Below are 18263 nucleotides of genomic sequence, written 5' to 3'. Positions count from 1 at the left end.
TGGATGAAATTAAATTAATCAAATTATGAAGACGGAAATCGAAAGAAAATAAAGTAAAATAAAATAGTATAAATTAATCTAGAAACGGGTGCGAAGCCCCCCTCCATGTTAAAAAGATCAGTAAAGTGAAATCAGTATAGCATGCAGCGACCCTAGTCTAAATGGACGGCTCTCTTCGAAATTGAATATTTCCGAAACTATAAATAATAATTTAACCAAACAAGCAGCATTGGCAAGTACTGTAGGTTCAACTACATATCGATTTTACTATTATCCATTCATCAAAAGCGATCAGATTTGAGTGATATTAAGCGTCCGACGCTCTTGGTAACAACAGCGCCTCGTACATGAGGGGTTAAGTCGATTTTGACTACTAGTCAGTTTTCGATTAATTTCTCGGAACATAAGGCAGACAGTAAAATTTTTGTTAAAACCTTTTTTGCAGATGGAATTCAGAGCTACATAAAAGCTTATTACAAAAATTTCGCTATCTCCCTTAGATGCGGCAATATTTCTCGAAAATTAACGTTTTGCCAGTTGAGTTTTTATACGCCAGTTGAGTTTTTGAGGAATATTTCCGAATCTAAGGGAGATAGCGAAATTTTCGTAATCACATTTGTTGTAGCTCCTAATCGGCTCTACGAAAAAGGTTATAACCAAAATTTTGCTATCTCCCTTAGATTCCGAGATATTCACTGAAAACTGGTCAATAGTCAAAATTGACTTGTACCGTTTTACCACTTCGCTACTGACATTATCCTTGTATGTAGCATGTTTTCCATTTTAATATAAATATAATATAACTTGTCAAGACAGATCATTGTCAGAAAACATTCCACGTTTTTGATAGAGTAAAAAAATGCTAATGACAGAATTATACGAAAAAAAAAAATCTTTATACCGAATTGGACATATCCTACGATTCAAATGGCTGCTCAATCGATTGGAAAAATCATTGAATCCCCCGGTATAAATTCATACACAAACCCCACACCCGACCACCCGACGCGTTCACTAATTGACCCTACACATTAAAAAATTCTCTTTCTGTTTTGTTACCTCAAAACAAAAGCCGAAAATCGACAATGTATAAGCCCTTCAAGTGGCCCGGAGAAGGCGCGGGTTATAACATCGTGCGACGAATCGATGTAACATGTCGTCGAGGACCCATTGTTGGGGCCTCAGATGCAATTACATCGAGGCGGGGACACCATTGTTCCCCCATCATCGATAGCGTTTTTGTTACTGTTACTCCCGGGCATGAATTTCTTTCAATAATTTTCTTTTCACTCCTCGGAGGGGAGTGGGGCTCCCGCGCCTCGCCCGTTGCCACTATGACTCCCCCCCTCCCCTCGATATTTGACGCACTACCAAAGGGCGGAGGGGGATGTGGCAAGGTGTAACATTGCCCGGTGGGAACCACTTGTCCGCGATACCCAGTCGGGATATTTCTTTTATTTTAACCTGAGGAATTCAGCGATTTTATTTTTGAGTGCGTGTCGCAATAATACGCGATGGGTGAGTTATGATGGGGAACTTTATTATTCACTCGGTTGGAAACGCTACAGTATTTTTATTGTAGTCTCGAGTGCCGTCAGTGGGGTATGGTCGGCCACTTCTACGACGACACACGCATACAAATCGGTAACATACGGCATGGGATTCGATTATTCGAGGGGTTTATTAAATCGAGATGCTAATTGCAGGGGAAGGTGGTGGGCCGGTAGCGATTATCCATTTTTTTTTGTAACTGGAGTTTTTACGGCACGGAGAAAAAATGTTTTGATTTTTAGGAAGATGGCAGGGATTGTCAGGAATCTATTACCATTTTTGTTAAAAAAATTTGGCTGAATTTTCCGAAAAAGGCATTGAATTCGATTTAAGGATATCCAAGTATCTTTCAGTTTGGTACAGATAATACTATAGATTCAACAATTTTTCGTGATCAAATTTGTTAATTATTTTGCATAAAATTATTGTTTTTGAACATTCGTTGTTGATTAATAAATAATTGAAATTGTTTAACTTCTCGGAAACTTTATTTTTTTTAGACATGAAATTGATTTCTGTAAATTAGTGACACTAGTCTGAAAATTAGGGATCGGTCCCTCAAAATTAAAGACGATTTCGATGGAAATTGAGGTCTCTGAAAAATGGTGACAAAATCACTGAATTTCATAATTTTGCTCTCGCAGAAATTTTCAATGGCGAACCTCAAATAATTGTGGATAAATTCCTGATAATCAGTGACGTGTATCTAAAATAAAAATTTTTTTTCATTACACTCAAACATTTTCCATTGAAATTTTAAGAAATTTTGTCGTTGAAAATTCATAATTTCATGGAAAAATCCGACGAAATTTTAAATTTCAGTTTAATTATTCTGGAAAATTTAATAAAAAATCATGAAATTCAGAGGAATTTCCCTTTAAATTCCAGATCCCTCTGAGATTTCAGCGAGTTCCTTCAAAAATTTCCGGAATTGCACGAATTTTAAAGGAATTCCATGTAAATTTGAGAGAATTGAGCAGTGAATATTCATTTGCACTTGACAATCCATGTAAATTGCGGGATTTTTGTCTCGTTGTCGTTAAAAATTGCGACTTTACTTGAATTTTCAATGTAACCTGAACTTCCATTGACTTGTTCCCCTTAAATCGAACTCATGTCTTTTTCCGGAAAATTTAGCCAAATTTTTTTAACAGTGTGTGATTGTTCCCTTCCATAAGAAGACAATGAGAGTTTGCATGGATTTCTCATTATTAAGAGTGGAAAGAAAATTTGAAAAAAAACAGTCTCTTCATCGCCAGCAATATAAAATATTTAATTACCTTTTTCATTCACTCCAATTTTATCATTATCCGTTCCATGGATTGTCGAATAGATGCATACCCCTGTTCTTTGGAGATTAACGAATATTGTGAAAAAAAAATGGTCAATCACATGAAAACTGAGACACTTGGACCATTTTGAAGCTGAAAATGAAAAACGTTGTTTTTCGTTGATTCACGGGGCACAATCGATTGGGCTCTTCGTTTTGGATTCTTCATGATGAGGGCGATCTCCCTCATCGTGAAGAATCCAAAACTTTAATTTAATACTTTCAGTCGAACAATAAATAATACTCAATGCAATTATTAAAATTTTTTCATCACTAAAATTCCCAACAACAAATAGAATGATCGTTTTTTAATAATTTTAAAATTTATTCATGCATTTTTTCATTTCATGTAATAATTGTATTGTGGTAATTTTTTAATTTAGTCATTATTATTTTTCGTTTATGTAATGCACGAAATAGTTGTCCCGGAATAGTCTCTTCATAACAAATTTTGAAATGCGGAAAATGTAGACGCCGGCTTTTACAATACTGATACTTCTGGGCGGACTGTTTACCTGGGTAATTTGTCAGTTCATAATGCCATTCTAAATCTAGGGGCGGTGTGGCCCGGTTGGATAGAGTCCGCAGGCGGTCGGCTGACTTAATCTTGAGATTTTTCCATGCGGTGCGTTGATTTCCGAAAGACGGAAAGAGGCAGAATAGAGCGTGGGAGTGAGGAGGCAGTGTGCGACAAAGAGAAGTTGAATCCAAAAGGACGACCGACATTCGTGTTTCAACAGATGCCTCAGTGAAGTTTACGGTTGACTCTGCAATTATCGTCAAAACGATAGGCCGACGCTTGCTCGCGGTAATGGATCCTATTTGACGGCGAACTTGAAAAAAATATTTGCCTCACAATTACCCAATCCAAACCCAGCGAAAAAATCGAACTGGAGGAGAACATTTCCAAATAAGCAAAAAATGTATCAAAATAGAAGCTGAAAATCCGATGAGATATTGCATTGAATATCTTTTAGTCATTTTAAGTTTTGATATCAATTTAAAATTCATGGGAACACGTGTGAAAAAATCGTATAGAAATTTTCTATATGGATTGCGTATAGTAATTCTATAAGATTTCCGGATATGATATTCAGATATTTCTATACGAATTATTTCTATACATAATTTTTCACGTAATTTTTTTTTTTCATACGAAAGATGTCTAAACGCTTCAGAGAAAAACGTAGAGAAACGTCGCAACTCCACACGAAATGTTTCTATAAATGAGGCAGTGGGTCGTATAGGGTCAAACGTATAGAAATCGTATAGAAATAATTTGTATAAAAAATATCCGTATAGAAATATCCGAATATCATATACGAAAATTCTCTAGAAATTCTATACGCAATCCGTATAGAAAATTTCTATACGATTTTTTCATACGTGAATTCATGCAAAGATGCAGTAAAACATAAAAATCATACGAAAAAACGAAAATTGTAAAATAGAAATGCAAAAACAATTTTCTAATTTTCTTACAATGCAAAGAAATTTCACAACATTCTTTCTTCCGAATTATGTTAACAACTGTTTTCAAACACATCATCCCAGAGACCTTGAGAGCCAGCAAGATCCTAGCAAGATGTTCTTGTCGAGCAGAAACTCAAGATTTCGATCATGTCCTATGGTACTGCCCAAAGTATAGTCAGCAACGATCAGGATTACTAAATAAATTCATAAAAACCAATTGCTCACGGCGCTACACTACGAAAAAAATTCGCAGATGCAACCGACCACAAATACGTGGAAGAAATATGGAAATATTTAAACAATTCTAATTTACAAATTTAATTTTTTATTAATGTAACATACTGACAGTATAAATAGCCCATATTCCTGTGATTTGAATAAATAATATTTTTGGAAAAGTTGGGAAGAATGCGGATACATACAAACTGAAATGAATCGTGTCTTCATTTTTAATTTTGACATCAATTCAAAATTCCCGTCACATGGAAAACCGAAAATTGTAACAGAAAAATTGAAAAACAATTTCCAAATTTTCTTACAATGCAGAGAAATTTCGCAAAATTTTTTATTCTGAATTATATTAACAATTATTTTCCAAACACATCACCCCAGAGCCCCTGAGAGACAGCAGAGTGCTGGCAAAAATGTAGATACACACAAACTGAAGAGAACCTGTTGTTCATTCTCCATTTTAATATCAATTCAAAATTCATGGGAAGATGCAGTGAAACAGCAAAATGCCACGGAAAAAAAAATATAAACGAAAAATTAAAAAACAATTTCCAAATTTTCTACAATGCGAATAAAATCCTCAATTCTGTTGCTTCTGAATTATGTTAACACCTATTTACCAAACACATCACCCCATAGCCCCCGAGAGACAGCAGGGTGCTGGCGAGAATGTACAAACCCAAACTGAAGTGGCATACAACATTTCAGGAATCAGTCATGCGTGGAACAAGAGTCACTTAAACCATTAGAACGAGATCGAGCGCCAGAACAATTTATCCCTATCCCGCATCACTCCTCAACCCAAATAAAAAAAGAGAATTCTCCTCTGAAATTCGTGAGAATGCCTCCCCTCTACCTGCCGAACAAAAACCGTTAAACATCCCGATCTCCCCCAGAATATCCCCGCAAATAAAAAAAACACGAAAAAAAATGATAAACTAATGATGAACGACTCCATAAAGAACTGTACCAACCTGTGTACACATTAGGCTGTCCATTTATCGGTTTTATACTACAATATTGACTGGAGGATCATCGTTAGAAATAACAGAACTGATTTAACAATAGGAGCGTGACACAAATGTTGACAAAGACTCTCCACTGGCGTTTTTAAAAACCTCATTTGAAGAAAAACTGTTATTGAAGAATGGAGAACGAAAAGAAAAAGTGAAAAGAGCCTTTTTGGTCCTGGGCGATTATTTACCTGTACCCAGTGGATGATTACAACTTTTCCAAGCCGACGACAGAGGCTCCCCTTTTGTGCAGCGATTACCACTCAAATAACCGTGAAATGTCCGTGAAATTTGTGGCATTGTGCCCCGAAACACAAAATTGTTGAAATCCCCAATGAAAAAACGAACCAGAACAACTGAAATTTTCAATAAAAATGTTTTTTATTTCGCAGTGATTTCTCAACATTCTATTGACAGTCTCAAAAGCTATATGTACATCTACAAATAGTCCCTCATACAACTATTTTAATCTCAAGTTACATTGAACATGTAATTGCGGTAGTTCTTTCCTAAACGGTAACATTAATTTACTATAATAATTAAATCTCTAAGTGAAAACTTTTGATAAATTATATTACATTTATACACATCCAGGCGTTTAAGGGGCTCAACTCAAGAGCCACGTAATATCTCATATACTCCAGTATATTATATAAATATCTCTCTCAACTAGTTTTTAAACAAACGCAATCGAGAACCCACGCGAATGTTGAGGGTTTCTGATGCCCGCCATGATCTCCAAGATCTCAAAACGACCGATGATGAGAATGAGTGGTTATTGCATTGCTGCGCACCTCGTGTGCAGCTTTTTTAATCCTAACCGATACAAAAATATCAACTATCCTGCACAATTTTTCAATGATTTCGGGGAATACTCCAATTAAATATGAAAGACAATCCACATTCGTTCAAGCGAAATCATTTAAGTATACAAATTTACTTTCAATACTTTTGGTTAAACTGATTCCTCAAGAAGATAAATTTCCTAACAATATTTGTTTGGACTCAAATTTTCTCAGGTGCTTTGTACATGTCACAGATGATCCTTTCGATGGGAATGATCCCGATGGTTCTCCTGAAGAAAAGCTCCTCAATCGCGTGCGCCGAGACGGACCTGAGAGTTGGCAAGAGTAGAAGTAGTTTTCCGAATCTCAGAGCCCCGAGAGAAGGTCCAGAGCTGAAAGAAGCTGATAACCTTTCGCCAAGTGCCAATTGAGCGCCATCCCTGAGTCTTGCTACCGTCACAGGATCCCTCAGCCTTCGTTCCACGCTCGGCGAGACAGATCCATTGCTGCTACGACTGCTGGGGACCAGCTCGCAGTCCAAACCAGCTTTGAAGAGGACAATCGCTCGGAGACACGCGTACTCGTGGGGATCCAGATTCATGGAGTGGAATCCTGCCAGTGTTTCCCTGAATCTGGTCACCTCGATGGCGAGTGACAGGCCCTCTGGGCCTGGGGTGAGGAGGAACGAGGGGTCTAGGTTGGGCAGCATCTGCGCTGCCGCGAGGAGGAACAGCTCTCTCCAGGAGGCTTCGAGCAGGTTTAGTTGGTCCTCCATTGTTAGACCTGTACCTGAGGCCAAATCGCGGGCCCAACGGACGTTCAGGAAGAGGAGACGGGCTGCTTGCTCGCAAACAGACTCCGCGCTTATTGAGGGGAGAATTGGAATTGTCGGCATTCCTCCTACGCTTACGGGCATCTGGAAGGATAAACAACAAGTCTTAGCTTTTGGGATTTATTTGCTGAGTGATTGATTGCATCTAAAGCGCTGATTCTAATGTTTACGTGTAGCAAATGAACGGTGAAGCAAATGAACGGAATTTGGTGAGGAAGCTTTCTGATCATGTCTTCTACGATGACTCGTTAAGATCGAATCACCCGGAAATCTTCTTGACTTGAGTTGGAAACCTTTCACTGACTTGTGTCAAGTCACGGAAAGAAACCGAATAATGTAGAAAAACTTCAAGCCTAAATATGCATACTGAGAGAAAAATCGACGTGGTCTGACAATAAAATTTCTTGAGTTGAGAACGTCGCATGCATATCCGCACGGAGAGAAACGTTCGGAAAAATTACGGAACTCACAATTCGCTCACCGATTACGGAATCGATTCAGATAATTTGAGTGACGGTATTGTAATTTTTCACAAGAGATTCAGATAAAAATTACGGAACGCTCTGGAAAAATTCCATGACAGCACCAGTAAAAAAGTCGGTCTGAATCAGACCGAAAAATCGGTCTGAATCAAGTCGGACTGAATCATGTCGGGAATTCACTTGTTTCATGCCGAATTGACGCCATGATTTTTCGACTTGATTCAGACCGACTTCGGTTTGATTCAGGTCGATTTTTTGGTTTGATTCAAGCCGATTTTTTAGTAGATTCAAACCGATGTCGGCTGGACCGGTTTCTACTTGAAATAAACCTCTTTTCGACTTGAATCAGACCCGGAATTCGGATTGGCCTAGTCCGAGTGACTCGGCCTGAATCAAGCCGAAATCGGTTAGAATCGAAACCGACGTCGACTTGAATCAGTCCTTTTTTTGGGTGAGTTCCGTAAAATTTCCTACAACCCCATTTCGCTCCGGACTTACGGAAAAGATACGTAATTTTTATTGAATATTTTCTCCGTGTTTCTCGTCTCGCGGCACCACTGCTTCAAACATACCGCAAAATCTCTTTTAAATGAGTAAAACTGCCCTTACCTTGCTCACAGACATACTGTTACAGTAAATCGGATGTGGCATGTGATGATGTGTTGGTGGCGGTGCGACCGACACCCTCGGCTCACTCGGTGGCTTTGGTAACGCAAGATCGAGAGCACCAGCGGGTGGTGGTACCATGCTGCCCATCATTTCGGGCTCTTTGAAGTACAGTGCCATTTGCCTGCGCAGTGTAGAGTTTCGTGGCCCTCGTTCATGCTGGACGGCTGGAGAAAAACAAAAGGTCTACCTTAATCTCCCTTTCCCACAAGCGTAACCGACGCAAAACATTTCCTTAATTGTTTCCGATTCTGTTCCCCCCTCTTTTAGATGAATCAACTTACCATCTTTGTTCATCCCAGCCTGTATGCACTTGGCGAGCCTGCAAGCTCTGCACTGATTCCTGTGTGTCTTGTCAACCATGCATCCTCCCTCGGACTTGGCTTTGCAGACGTACTGTCGATTCCTTCTGATCGAGCGTTTGAAGAATCCGGCGCAACCATCGCACGCGAAAATCCCGTAGTGTTTACCCGAGGAATGGTCCCGGCATACCTTGCAGGGAATGTCATACAGGATACGACCTAAAACAGAACAATAGAGATTCCTTTAGCACCTGGTCCTTTGCCACCTCACTGAAGCATTTAACCGTATTGCCGTCTTGACGGCGAAAGTTGCCCCTGATATTTCCCATCTCAACTTTTTATTTTCTAATTTCTTGTTATTCGAGTCCCCAACCACTGGGGAGGGAGGGATCAGGTAAGTTGGAGACAACGGGCCTTTTCAACCAGTGAATGAGAAAGCATTTAGTCCAGGACCTCACTAAATGCTCGTTTAAATGGGCATAAAGGAGACCTTGGATTGATTGGTAGATCGTGATACGATGGAGTGTCGTGTTTCTGCGTTGCTCACTTGAAAATGTTTTTTGTGAATAACGCGGGGCCAGCAGCCACATCCGGTCCATTCAGTAGTTCTACCCCACCTCATTCAGGAGGACTCGGCCAGCTCAATGGGTGCGAGGGCGGAGCACTGGAGTCTTCTTTTATGGTGAGGGAACAAAATATATGTATGTTTGAGGGATTGGCGATGGAATGAAGAGATCCTTGGATTTTAACAGGACCTTTCGCCTTACTGACGACAGGTATTGAGATGCTAACTTGGCGACAAATCGATGGGTATTCAGAGGGGATGGGGTGTCATTCAACTGTGATTCCGTGTTTTCTCTAAACGGGTTTTTCTACTCAAAATAAATGTGACAATTCAATGGACGGGATGGGGGAAATGACGGGATCGGAAAATGCTTTTTCAGGGGTCATTATTAGGTGGGAAATGTGGAGGGGTTCAGTCGGGGTAAACGGTTTCGAGTTGATGGGAGTCATTCTAATTGTTAGCAATTGGGAAGAAACTTGTGGAACGAGATTTTTTGGGGATTGCGGGGGTTATTTATGAAAGAGGTCGAAGGGGTTTTTATTGAGATGATGAATTTTAGGGTAATTGAGGAATTGATGGAAAGTTATTCTCAGGAGTGATTGCAGATCTGACTTGTCTGATTTGATAACTATTCTGGTATTTTGTCATTGGTATCGATCGAATAATTCGATGGACACTTGAGGCTCATTCGATGTAGACGTAGACGTAGATTCTATGAGCCAGGAACACATTTTTAAAGGATATCCAAGTATTTTTTACAGTTGGGTACAGACCACACTATAGATTCAACCATTTTCAATCATGAAATTTGTCAATCAAATTGTATGAGAAAAATTTGAAAAAAATTATGAATATTCAGTGTCATTGAAATTACATTTGTTCATAAATAAACAATTGAAGTTGTTGAAACTTTGGAAAACCTTTTTTTTTGGGCATGAAATCGATTTCTGGTAAAATTCTGAATATGAATAAAATGATTTTTATGGTGGAAAATTGATTGCTTATAAAGTATTCATAGAAAATATTCATAATTTTCAAAAATTGCAATCTTTAAATTATTTCGTCAGTCTTCCTCCAAAAGTAAATTTTCCAATTTTTTTTTCAGATTTCTAAAATGTTGTCTAATGACTCAATATCGGGATTCAAATTTAGACTTGCAAAGTTGAAATAATAAAATCATTGTAAAATGTCCGGAAGCCTGGGGTCAGATGGGATTTTCGATTAATCAAATAATCGTCAATCTTCTCAACTAAATTATCAATTAATTAAATAATTCGGAATTTAAATATTGAAATTGTTGATTACTTCAATAATTAAAAATTTAAGAGTGATATTAACGAATTGACTACTTCAAAACTTAACGGTAATTATAATTTACGAATATGGCTATCCCTAGTTGTGAAATATTTTTCAAAAACTGATCCAAGTGAAATTCACTCATTTGCTTCACTGGATTTATTGCGTGAATCCAAATGAAAGCTCTGATGTTCGACTACAAAAGTAGAAAAACATGACACTGGAGAAACAATGGCCAAAGTACTTGGACATCCTTAATGGTCTTTATTTGGTGAGAAAAGTGGCAATGTTGATTTGAGGGAGATGAGGTAAAACGGTTTGAATCAATGTGAGCTATTTTCGTCATTAATATCAATTGATCGGAATAATTGTACAAAGAGATTTTTCGAAAATTACCTGAATAGTCTACAAAAGAAGCAAAACATTTCTTATTGTAATGCTGAATTCCATCATAATCGACAAATCGAAATTCATATTCAAAATTTATTGAAGATCTGACTCATCTCATCGGCTCATAATCCCATTATCTCGATCACGAGTAATACAATTGAGAATTGAAAAGAACCATTTTACCTAAAAATCTTCGACTCGAAATCTCGAAGCAATCGACGAGTGGAAGAAAATTCCCATTGCACATTTGACTTATTGGAGGAAATTTCATCGTTGTCAATTACTGTAAATTTGTTTTTTTCGCAACCTGTTGAGCCCCAGACATTCCGGCGTCAAATTTTCGCAACCGAAGGTAAAAGTTAGAGGAAAAGCTGCAGCTAGGCTCTTTCCCGATAAATAAATAATGAATTTCACTCGAAGAGCGGTGAAAGCGCATTCACATGTGCACCCGCTGAATGATAGGGTAGCGAAATGTATTCGCTCTTACTTCATTGAAGGTCTCTCCAATTTTCTGCATAATGCAGAAAATAAAGAACTGTCCTTTCATCGAGCTTCGTCACAACTCGACTCACGCAACTCGGATGACTACTACCACTGGGGGTATTAAATGTACAGTGAAAGGGAGGAAAAAAAGAGGGAAAAAGTGAGAGAAATGGCAGAACGGGCGTACTCGATAACTTATCCCACCTGAATTTTTTATTAGTAAAGTTAAAGGCTGTATTTTAGCCCAGCATCGGGCTCCCCCCAACCCGAATAAGGCCTTTTTTCCCCCGGAGTTGTGCGGAGGCAGTGGAGAGCTCATCAATTATTTTCGACCATTTTTTAACAAAAGTTTCCAAACCGGCGCTGAGTCTCATGTGTTCGACGCTAAATTTCTCTATTTTTTCGCCGAGGGTGGAAGATGAAATTAAATACTAAAATTATCCGTCGCGTGTTTTCAGGGGTAACTTTTAACTTAAATTTTGGCTTCACACAGTCACAGTAAACGTCGGAATTGTTTTAAATAAGAGAAAAGAAAATATGCAGAGAGGTTATTTTTAATTTCTCAATTTTTGCGGAAGAAAATTTAATTGTGAATCGATATTTTTGGGTGACGCCCAGAGAGAAATTGTTATTGAAACTCAGCCCTGTGCTTGCACAACTTTTTATCAAAAATCTGTTGAAAATTATAATTTTTTAGGTAGAAATCAGTAGCGAAGCGGTAAAACGATTTAAGTCGCCTTAGCTCTCAGCTTCGTTTTTGAGGAATATCTCCGAATCTGAGAACGATAACGAAATTTTTGTAATTACCTTTTTCGTAGTGCTCAATTCGATCTACACAAAAGGTTTTAACAAAAATTTTTTTATCTGTCTTAGATTCCGAGATACTCATTGAAAACTGACCAGTAGTCAAAATCGACTTAAACCATTTTACCACTTCGCTACTGAAATTTCACATAAAATTATTATTCATACCGATGTTATTGCATGTTTTTACTAGAGTTTTGATACAAATTGTAGTAGTAATATTTTCACGGGTAGTTTTTAACAGAATTTTTCTTCTGTATGAACTCGCATTGAATTTATTTCAAGATTCATTCTAAGTGAAAAATTATAACAGTCGAATTTATTTGAGAGATACAGTCGCGTCTTGCGTCAAGTGCATCACCTCTGTCCACGCGCCTGACAGCGTACGCGCGACTATCCCTAACATCCCCCTGAAACGTTCCGTGTTTTCTACTTTCACAAGTCTCAACTCCGAGGCTAGCGAGTCTATTATAAAGAAATCCAGCTTCTTGTTGCTGCAGAAAACAACACAATACTCATCAATTAATTGACATCTTCAGAATTTTCTTTATATCTAGATTATTATCGATTCTCATCCGTTCAACCACTGACATTTGTTGCATCCTATTCGTCTAACCACTGAATAACGCAACCTAACTATCGCTAAACTTTCCATCCCCACACTGACAGAAAAAATTAATTTTATCAAGAGAATTTTATTTGAACCAACTATCATTTGGTTGTTAATTTTCAAATAAACATGATATCATAGTGAATAGCAGTTGTCTCTTCTTGAGATACATTTGATTGGGAGAAATCGAACTTCCCTAGAATTGAAGTTCCTTTTATTTGTGGCAATAATGAGAATATTTGATTTCTTTTTAGCCAAAAGTTCGCTAACTCCAGAAATTCATTGGTTTACTCGAAAATCAAAATTATTCTCATGACTAAATTCGTTGTTATCTCAATCAACACGATCATACGTTGTTTCAAGTAGATTATAATTGAAGTGAGCATTTCGTATGTCGAATCAGGGTGAATATTGTTACGCGGAAGAAGTTTTAAGATTGTAGTCAGATGTCGTTAAGTTGAAGAAAGTTTCTATTTCTTGACTAAAAAAATCGCATTAGTTTACAATAACAGAATCGCAGATTACGGAAATTCAACGCAAACTTCGATATCGCAAATTTCGTTCAATGTGATGTGCGGAAAGCTTAATTTAAACATCGGTTTCATTCGAGAAAACAACATTCAATTCATTCCTCAATATAATCATCTCCTGCGTACGAATTTTTGATCAATTCATGAAAATAGAAAATTTCTCGACTGGAGATTATATTAGGTTTAAAAAAAAATAGAACTTTCCCATTTTTGTGGTGAATACATGTAACTTGACGCCAAGGACTGTTTTATTTGATTCAAGTAAATGTATCTCAAGAAAAAATAATTCAGTAGCGAAGTGGTAAACCAGTATAAGTCGATTTTGACTATTGGCCAGTTTTCAAAAAATATCTCGGAATCTAAGGAAGATAGCGAAATTGTTGTAATTTTCTTTTTTGTAGCTCTCAATTTGCTCTGGAAAAAAGGTTACGACAAAAATTTTGCTATTTCCCTTAGATTTTGAGATATTCATTGAAAACTGGGCAATAGTCAAAATCGACTATACCGGTTTACCACTTCACTGCTGAATGAATATTCACCGTAAGACCTTATTTATTTGCAATTGGTTAAAGTATATATAATACTTGTTCCAAGAAAGAAACATCTCAATAAAAATAATTTTCTCTACCAGTGCATTGAATCCAAACAATAATTTAAAAAATAAGGAAATTAAAAAAAATGTTTGTCAGTTTTCTTCGATTGAAACCCAATAATTACTCGAAGATTTACGATAGTATAACGAGTTGAGGCAGTTTCACAGTCCATTACAGTCGACGATAAGGTGTCGAACAGTTACATAGTGCATGGGAATTCAGCGCCATGTGTTTGCGACACACGTGATGATGGGCATTGGCGAGGGCACTTCGATTATCCCGAAGAGGGGGCGGGGGAGGAGAAAGGGGAAATGACATACACCGTCATCTGCTCGGCCACGTCGTTAGTATCCCTGTACAGCCGCATCATTCGCAGTGTTACAGAGAGGGGTCACGAAGCCGGCGCCTCATTCACCCCAATGCAATGAATCAACTCAATAATTTCAAGTTTCGTGCGTTCTCTTTTTGTTTTCACTCGGCTGTTTTTTTTTTCCTGTAAACGCACTGATTGACGAGCAAATGACGCGGCTAAAGAGACCCCCTCACCCACGAGCCAACCTGCTAATAATGATGTGATTCGTTCAGCAACATCTGCCGTTATTTTCACATGAATTCGGAAGTTTAAATGCCAACTGCTGTGTATTTCACACGTTGGCATTTTACTCATGGGAAGGGTCTATTTAAGGATATCCGAGTATGTTTTACAATTTGGTACAGACCATACCATACTATAGATTCAAACATTTTCAATCATCAAATTTGTCAACTAAATTGCGTGAGAAAATGAATATATTTGTTACGATTTCAAACAAATCAGTAGCGAAGTGGTAAAACGGTACAAGTCAATTTTGACTATTGGCCAGTTTTCAATGAATATCTCGGAATCTAAGGGAGATACCGATATTTTTGTTGTAACCTTTTTTGTAGAGCCGATTGAGAGCTATAATAAATGTAATTACGAAAATTTCGCTATTTCTCTTAGATTCCGAAATATTCTTCACAAACTCAAGTGGGAGATAAGTCGACTTAAACCGTTTTACCACTTCGCTATTGAAATGATTTTTATGCTGAAAAATTGATTGTTTTTAAATTAATTATAGAAAATGCTCGTAATTTTAAAAAACTGCCATTTTAAAATTGTTTCAGCAATTTTCCTCTAAAAGTAAATTTTCTAATTTTTTGTCAGATTTTTAAAATGATTTCTAACGGTTCAATATCGAACCGTTAGAAATCAAGATTCAAATCGAGATTCAAATTCAGACTTGCAAAGTTAAAATAATAAAATACTAAAGTCAAATGCTTTTCTGCAAAAGTAGAGAAGCATTTCACTCGAGAAAAAACAGCCGAAATACTTTCGATATCCTTAAATTCATATTTGCTACTGATTGTTGTCGAATAATTATTGAATAATGTTTTTAATACTCAATAACTGATGAGGAATCAACCAGTAAAAAATTTTTTTTCGAGTTTTTTCTTGAAGATTAATGGTTATTCTATTATTTAAATCATTTTATAGTTACTGAATTAATTTAATAATTTTTTTATAATCTTTCTCGATGAAAAAAATACCACATTAAATTGTTAAAAACCAATACATCATTGATCAATGACTGAATCAATTGAATCAATTGCATCAATGCTTGAATTTGTTCAAATTCATTTCTGATGATTTTTCTCCGTAGAGATACGAATAATGCCTCCATAAATATTTCATGCATTGGAAGAAGTATATAATTTCACGGAGAAAGATCGGAGCGCCGTCTCTGGGGATTTTCCCTGTTGATTTTTTTTCCGGTTCCGACCGTCTCCAAAGTGCGCCAGAAATTTCTGGTCCGATTTTCCGGACAGAGCTATAAAAACCCACTGATTGACAATATTGTGGGACCCAGGTAGTTGCGGGGACAACCGGGGGTGGGCTGTGCGCGTCGGGTATTTATGACACTGCGGTTACCGCACTAACGAGTGCCGTAAATGATGTATTTTATTGTTTACTTGATACGCAGGTTTCAACGCTACCGTTGGTTTTAGGGACGTGTGAGAAGTGTTGATGATAACTCTTGTGTTAAGAGTCATATGCAATCCTGGGAAACGGATGTTCTCTGTATGAGTCTTCGTTTTCGGTAATTATTTGTGATTCGAGCGCTTAAATATATGTTTTTTTTGACACACGGAGGAAAAAATTGCGGAAAATTAATATTTGATAATTTTTGTGGACTTTGTGACAAAAATAAACGTTTCTTTACATTCGAAGCGAATAATAAACTTAAATTACCATATGATATGATAAGATTTCTAATGGGGAAGGGAGGTAAAGTGGATGTTTTCAACTTTTTCTGGAATATTTACATCTCAGAAACAAATTTATCAATTGAGATCAGTCTAGGCTTATCACAAAGTAAAGAATTGTACCTTCCATTGAAAATAAAATCCATTTCATCAACAAATCAATGAATCATTGACATTTCAAAAAAAGTCAAAAGTGACCATTTTACCCCATTCTTCCCTACCGGCATCCGAATTTATTTACTGGGCGGTAACGTGAGCCCATCTGCGGTAAAAAGGGTCAGTAAAAAATCCGGATGCCACAATAAGAAAATCCTAGAAAAACTACTGTGCGAGATGGTAAAATGGACCCATTTTACCGCCTAGCAAAGTAGTTCTTCGGGGATTTTTCCCTTTGTGTGACGACGAGGGGGACAAAATGGCCCATTTCTAATCACCAATAATAGATCGAGATCTACAGAAGGACATGAAAAAAAATCTGCGCCATCTCCAAGAGTTTTCTTCGAATACGAGAGAATCTGCCCAACTAACATTATTTTTTATTCCTCGTGTTTAACTTTAGAAACGGTCCAGTTTATTCCCTTCCTCTTTCTAACGTAAGATGATTTCTACATTGATGAAGTGATAAAAGATATTTTAAGGATATCCAAGTATCTTCTACAGTTTGGTATAGACCATACTATAGATTCAACCATTTTCAATCATCAAATTTGTTAATTGGCTAAATAAACAATTGGTAAATAAACAATTGACATTGTTTAAATTTTCGAAAACCTAATTTTTTAGGCACAAAGTCGATTTTAGACAAAATTCTGAATATGAATAAATTGTTATGATTCCAAACAAATGGTTTTTATGCTGGAAAATTAATTGGTTATGAATTATTTATAAAAAATGCTCGTAATTTTTAAAAATTGTAATTTTTTTATTATTACATCTTCCCCCAAAAGTAAACTCTCTAATTTGTTTTAGACTTTTAAAATATTTTCTAACGGTTCAATAACGAAATTCAAATTCAGACCTGCAAAGTTTAAATAATAAAAGCATCAATACAAGTTTAAATAATGAAAGTTGGCCAGTAAAAGTGGAAAAGCATTCCACTGGAGGAAAAAAGAGCCAAAGTACTGAATATCTTTAAACTTGAGGATCGAACCAAAAAGCTCATCACGATGACTCATCATTAAAAATCCAAAAATTTGATGATTTCAGATGGTTGAAATCCCGAGCAACTTTCAATTTCAACTCCCGTAAATCCCAAATTTTTCAAAAAAAAATTCTAAATGATTATTTCGAATAACTTACTCGATGAGGGCTGCATTTTGGTTTGTGTGTTAGGTAAATGGCTCAAGCTTTCCTGACTCTGCATTTTCTTCATCCAGCGCGAGGTAAAAATCTCCCCCACGTCAATCTCCACAGGTTCACAGTGTTCAATTTTGATTGAAAATGAACGAAACAGATCACAAAACTACCGAGGGCCGCGCGATTACCCTAGGCTCTGTCTAAATCCAAACAACAGTCAAAATATAAAAACAATATTCAGCACCAGGAAGAATATTTCCACGTTCTTGTTTCCTCGGTAACTCGTCAATGAATTGTGACTGACAGTCATCGGTAGTCGAGACTTTTTGATGGTTCGGTGTGGATGCCGTTTCGAGGGTGAGGAACCCCAGCGATTGGTCGAGGATTTCCCTACCCCTCAAGGGGCGTCACCAAAAAGGACAGTAGGTGCCTCCCTCTGTGAAGCAGGTCCACTTCGAGGGGTTGATCAACAGTATGCGGAGCCCTAGATCACATTCCACCTCCCTTTACGTTCATCCTCTTCGTTGGGCCGGTGGACCTGGGGTTGTGCTGTCGCACAACCCCATTCATCTGCGTGTGCGGACGCGCGAGAACGAAGGCACTTTCCATCTCCCCCTCACTGCTCGGTCCTCGACATTATCTGGAGCCCTCGTATTGCACAACGTCATGTCGGGGGTCATTCGACTGCAACCGTTTGGGGTTTTTGGGGACAGTTTACGAGGGATTAATGGCACAAATTGGGTTT

The 18263-nt window shown here is 37.4% G+C and overlaps 1 protein-coding gene across 1 annotated transcript; it reads right to left on the bottom strand.

The window, feature by feature from the left end:
* Positions 1–6603: 6603 nt before the first annotated feature.
* On the bottom strand, positions 6604–17585 carry LOC107040578 (nuclear receptor subfamily 2 group E member 1). Its single transcript, XM_015260716.1, has 4 exons — positions 17522–17585; positions 8648–8884; positions 8307–8530; positions 6604–7299 (listed from the first exon to the last, which is right to left on the bottom strand). Exons 1-4 carry the CDS (start codon positions 17583–17585, stop codon positions 6604–6606), a joined length of 1221 nt encoding a protein of 406 aa, XP_015116202.1.
* Between the last annotated feature and the right edge of the window lie 678 nt (positions 17586–18263).

The sequence above is a fragment of the Diachasma alloeum genome, unplaced genomic scaffold (assembly GCF_001412515.2).
Source record: "Diachasma alloeum isolate Michigan unplaced genomic scaffold, Dall2.0 Dall_scaffold_00179, whole genome shotgun sequence".
NCBI lineage: Eukaryota > Metazoa > Arthropoda > Insecta > Hymenoptera > Braconidae > Diachasma > Diachasma alloeum.
The sequence above is the reverse complement of the archived record's forward strand: the minus strand, read 5'-3'. Positions and strand labels throughout refer to the sequence as shown.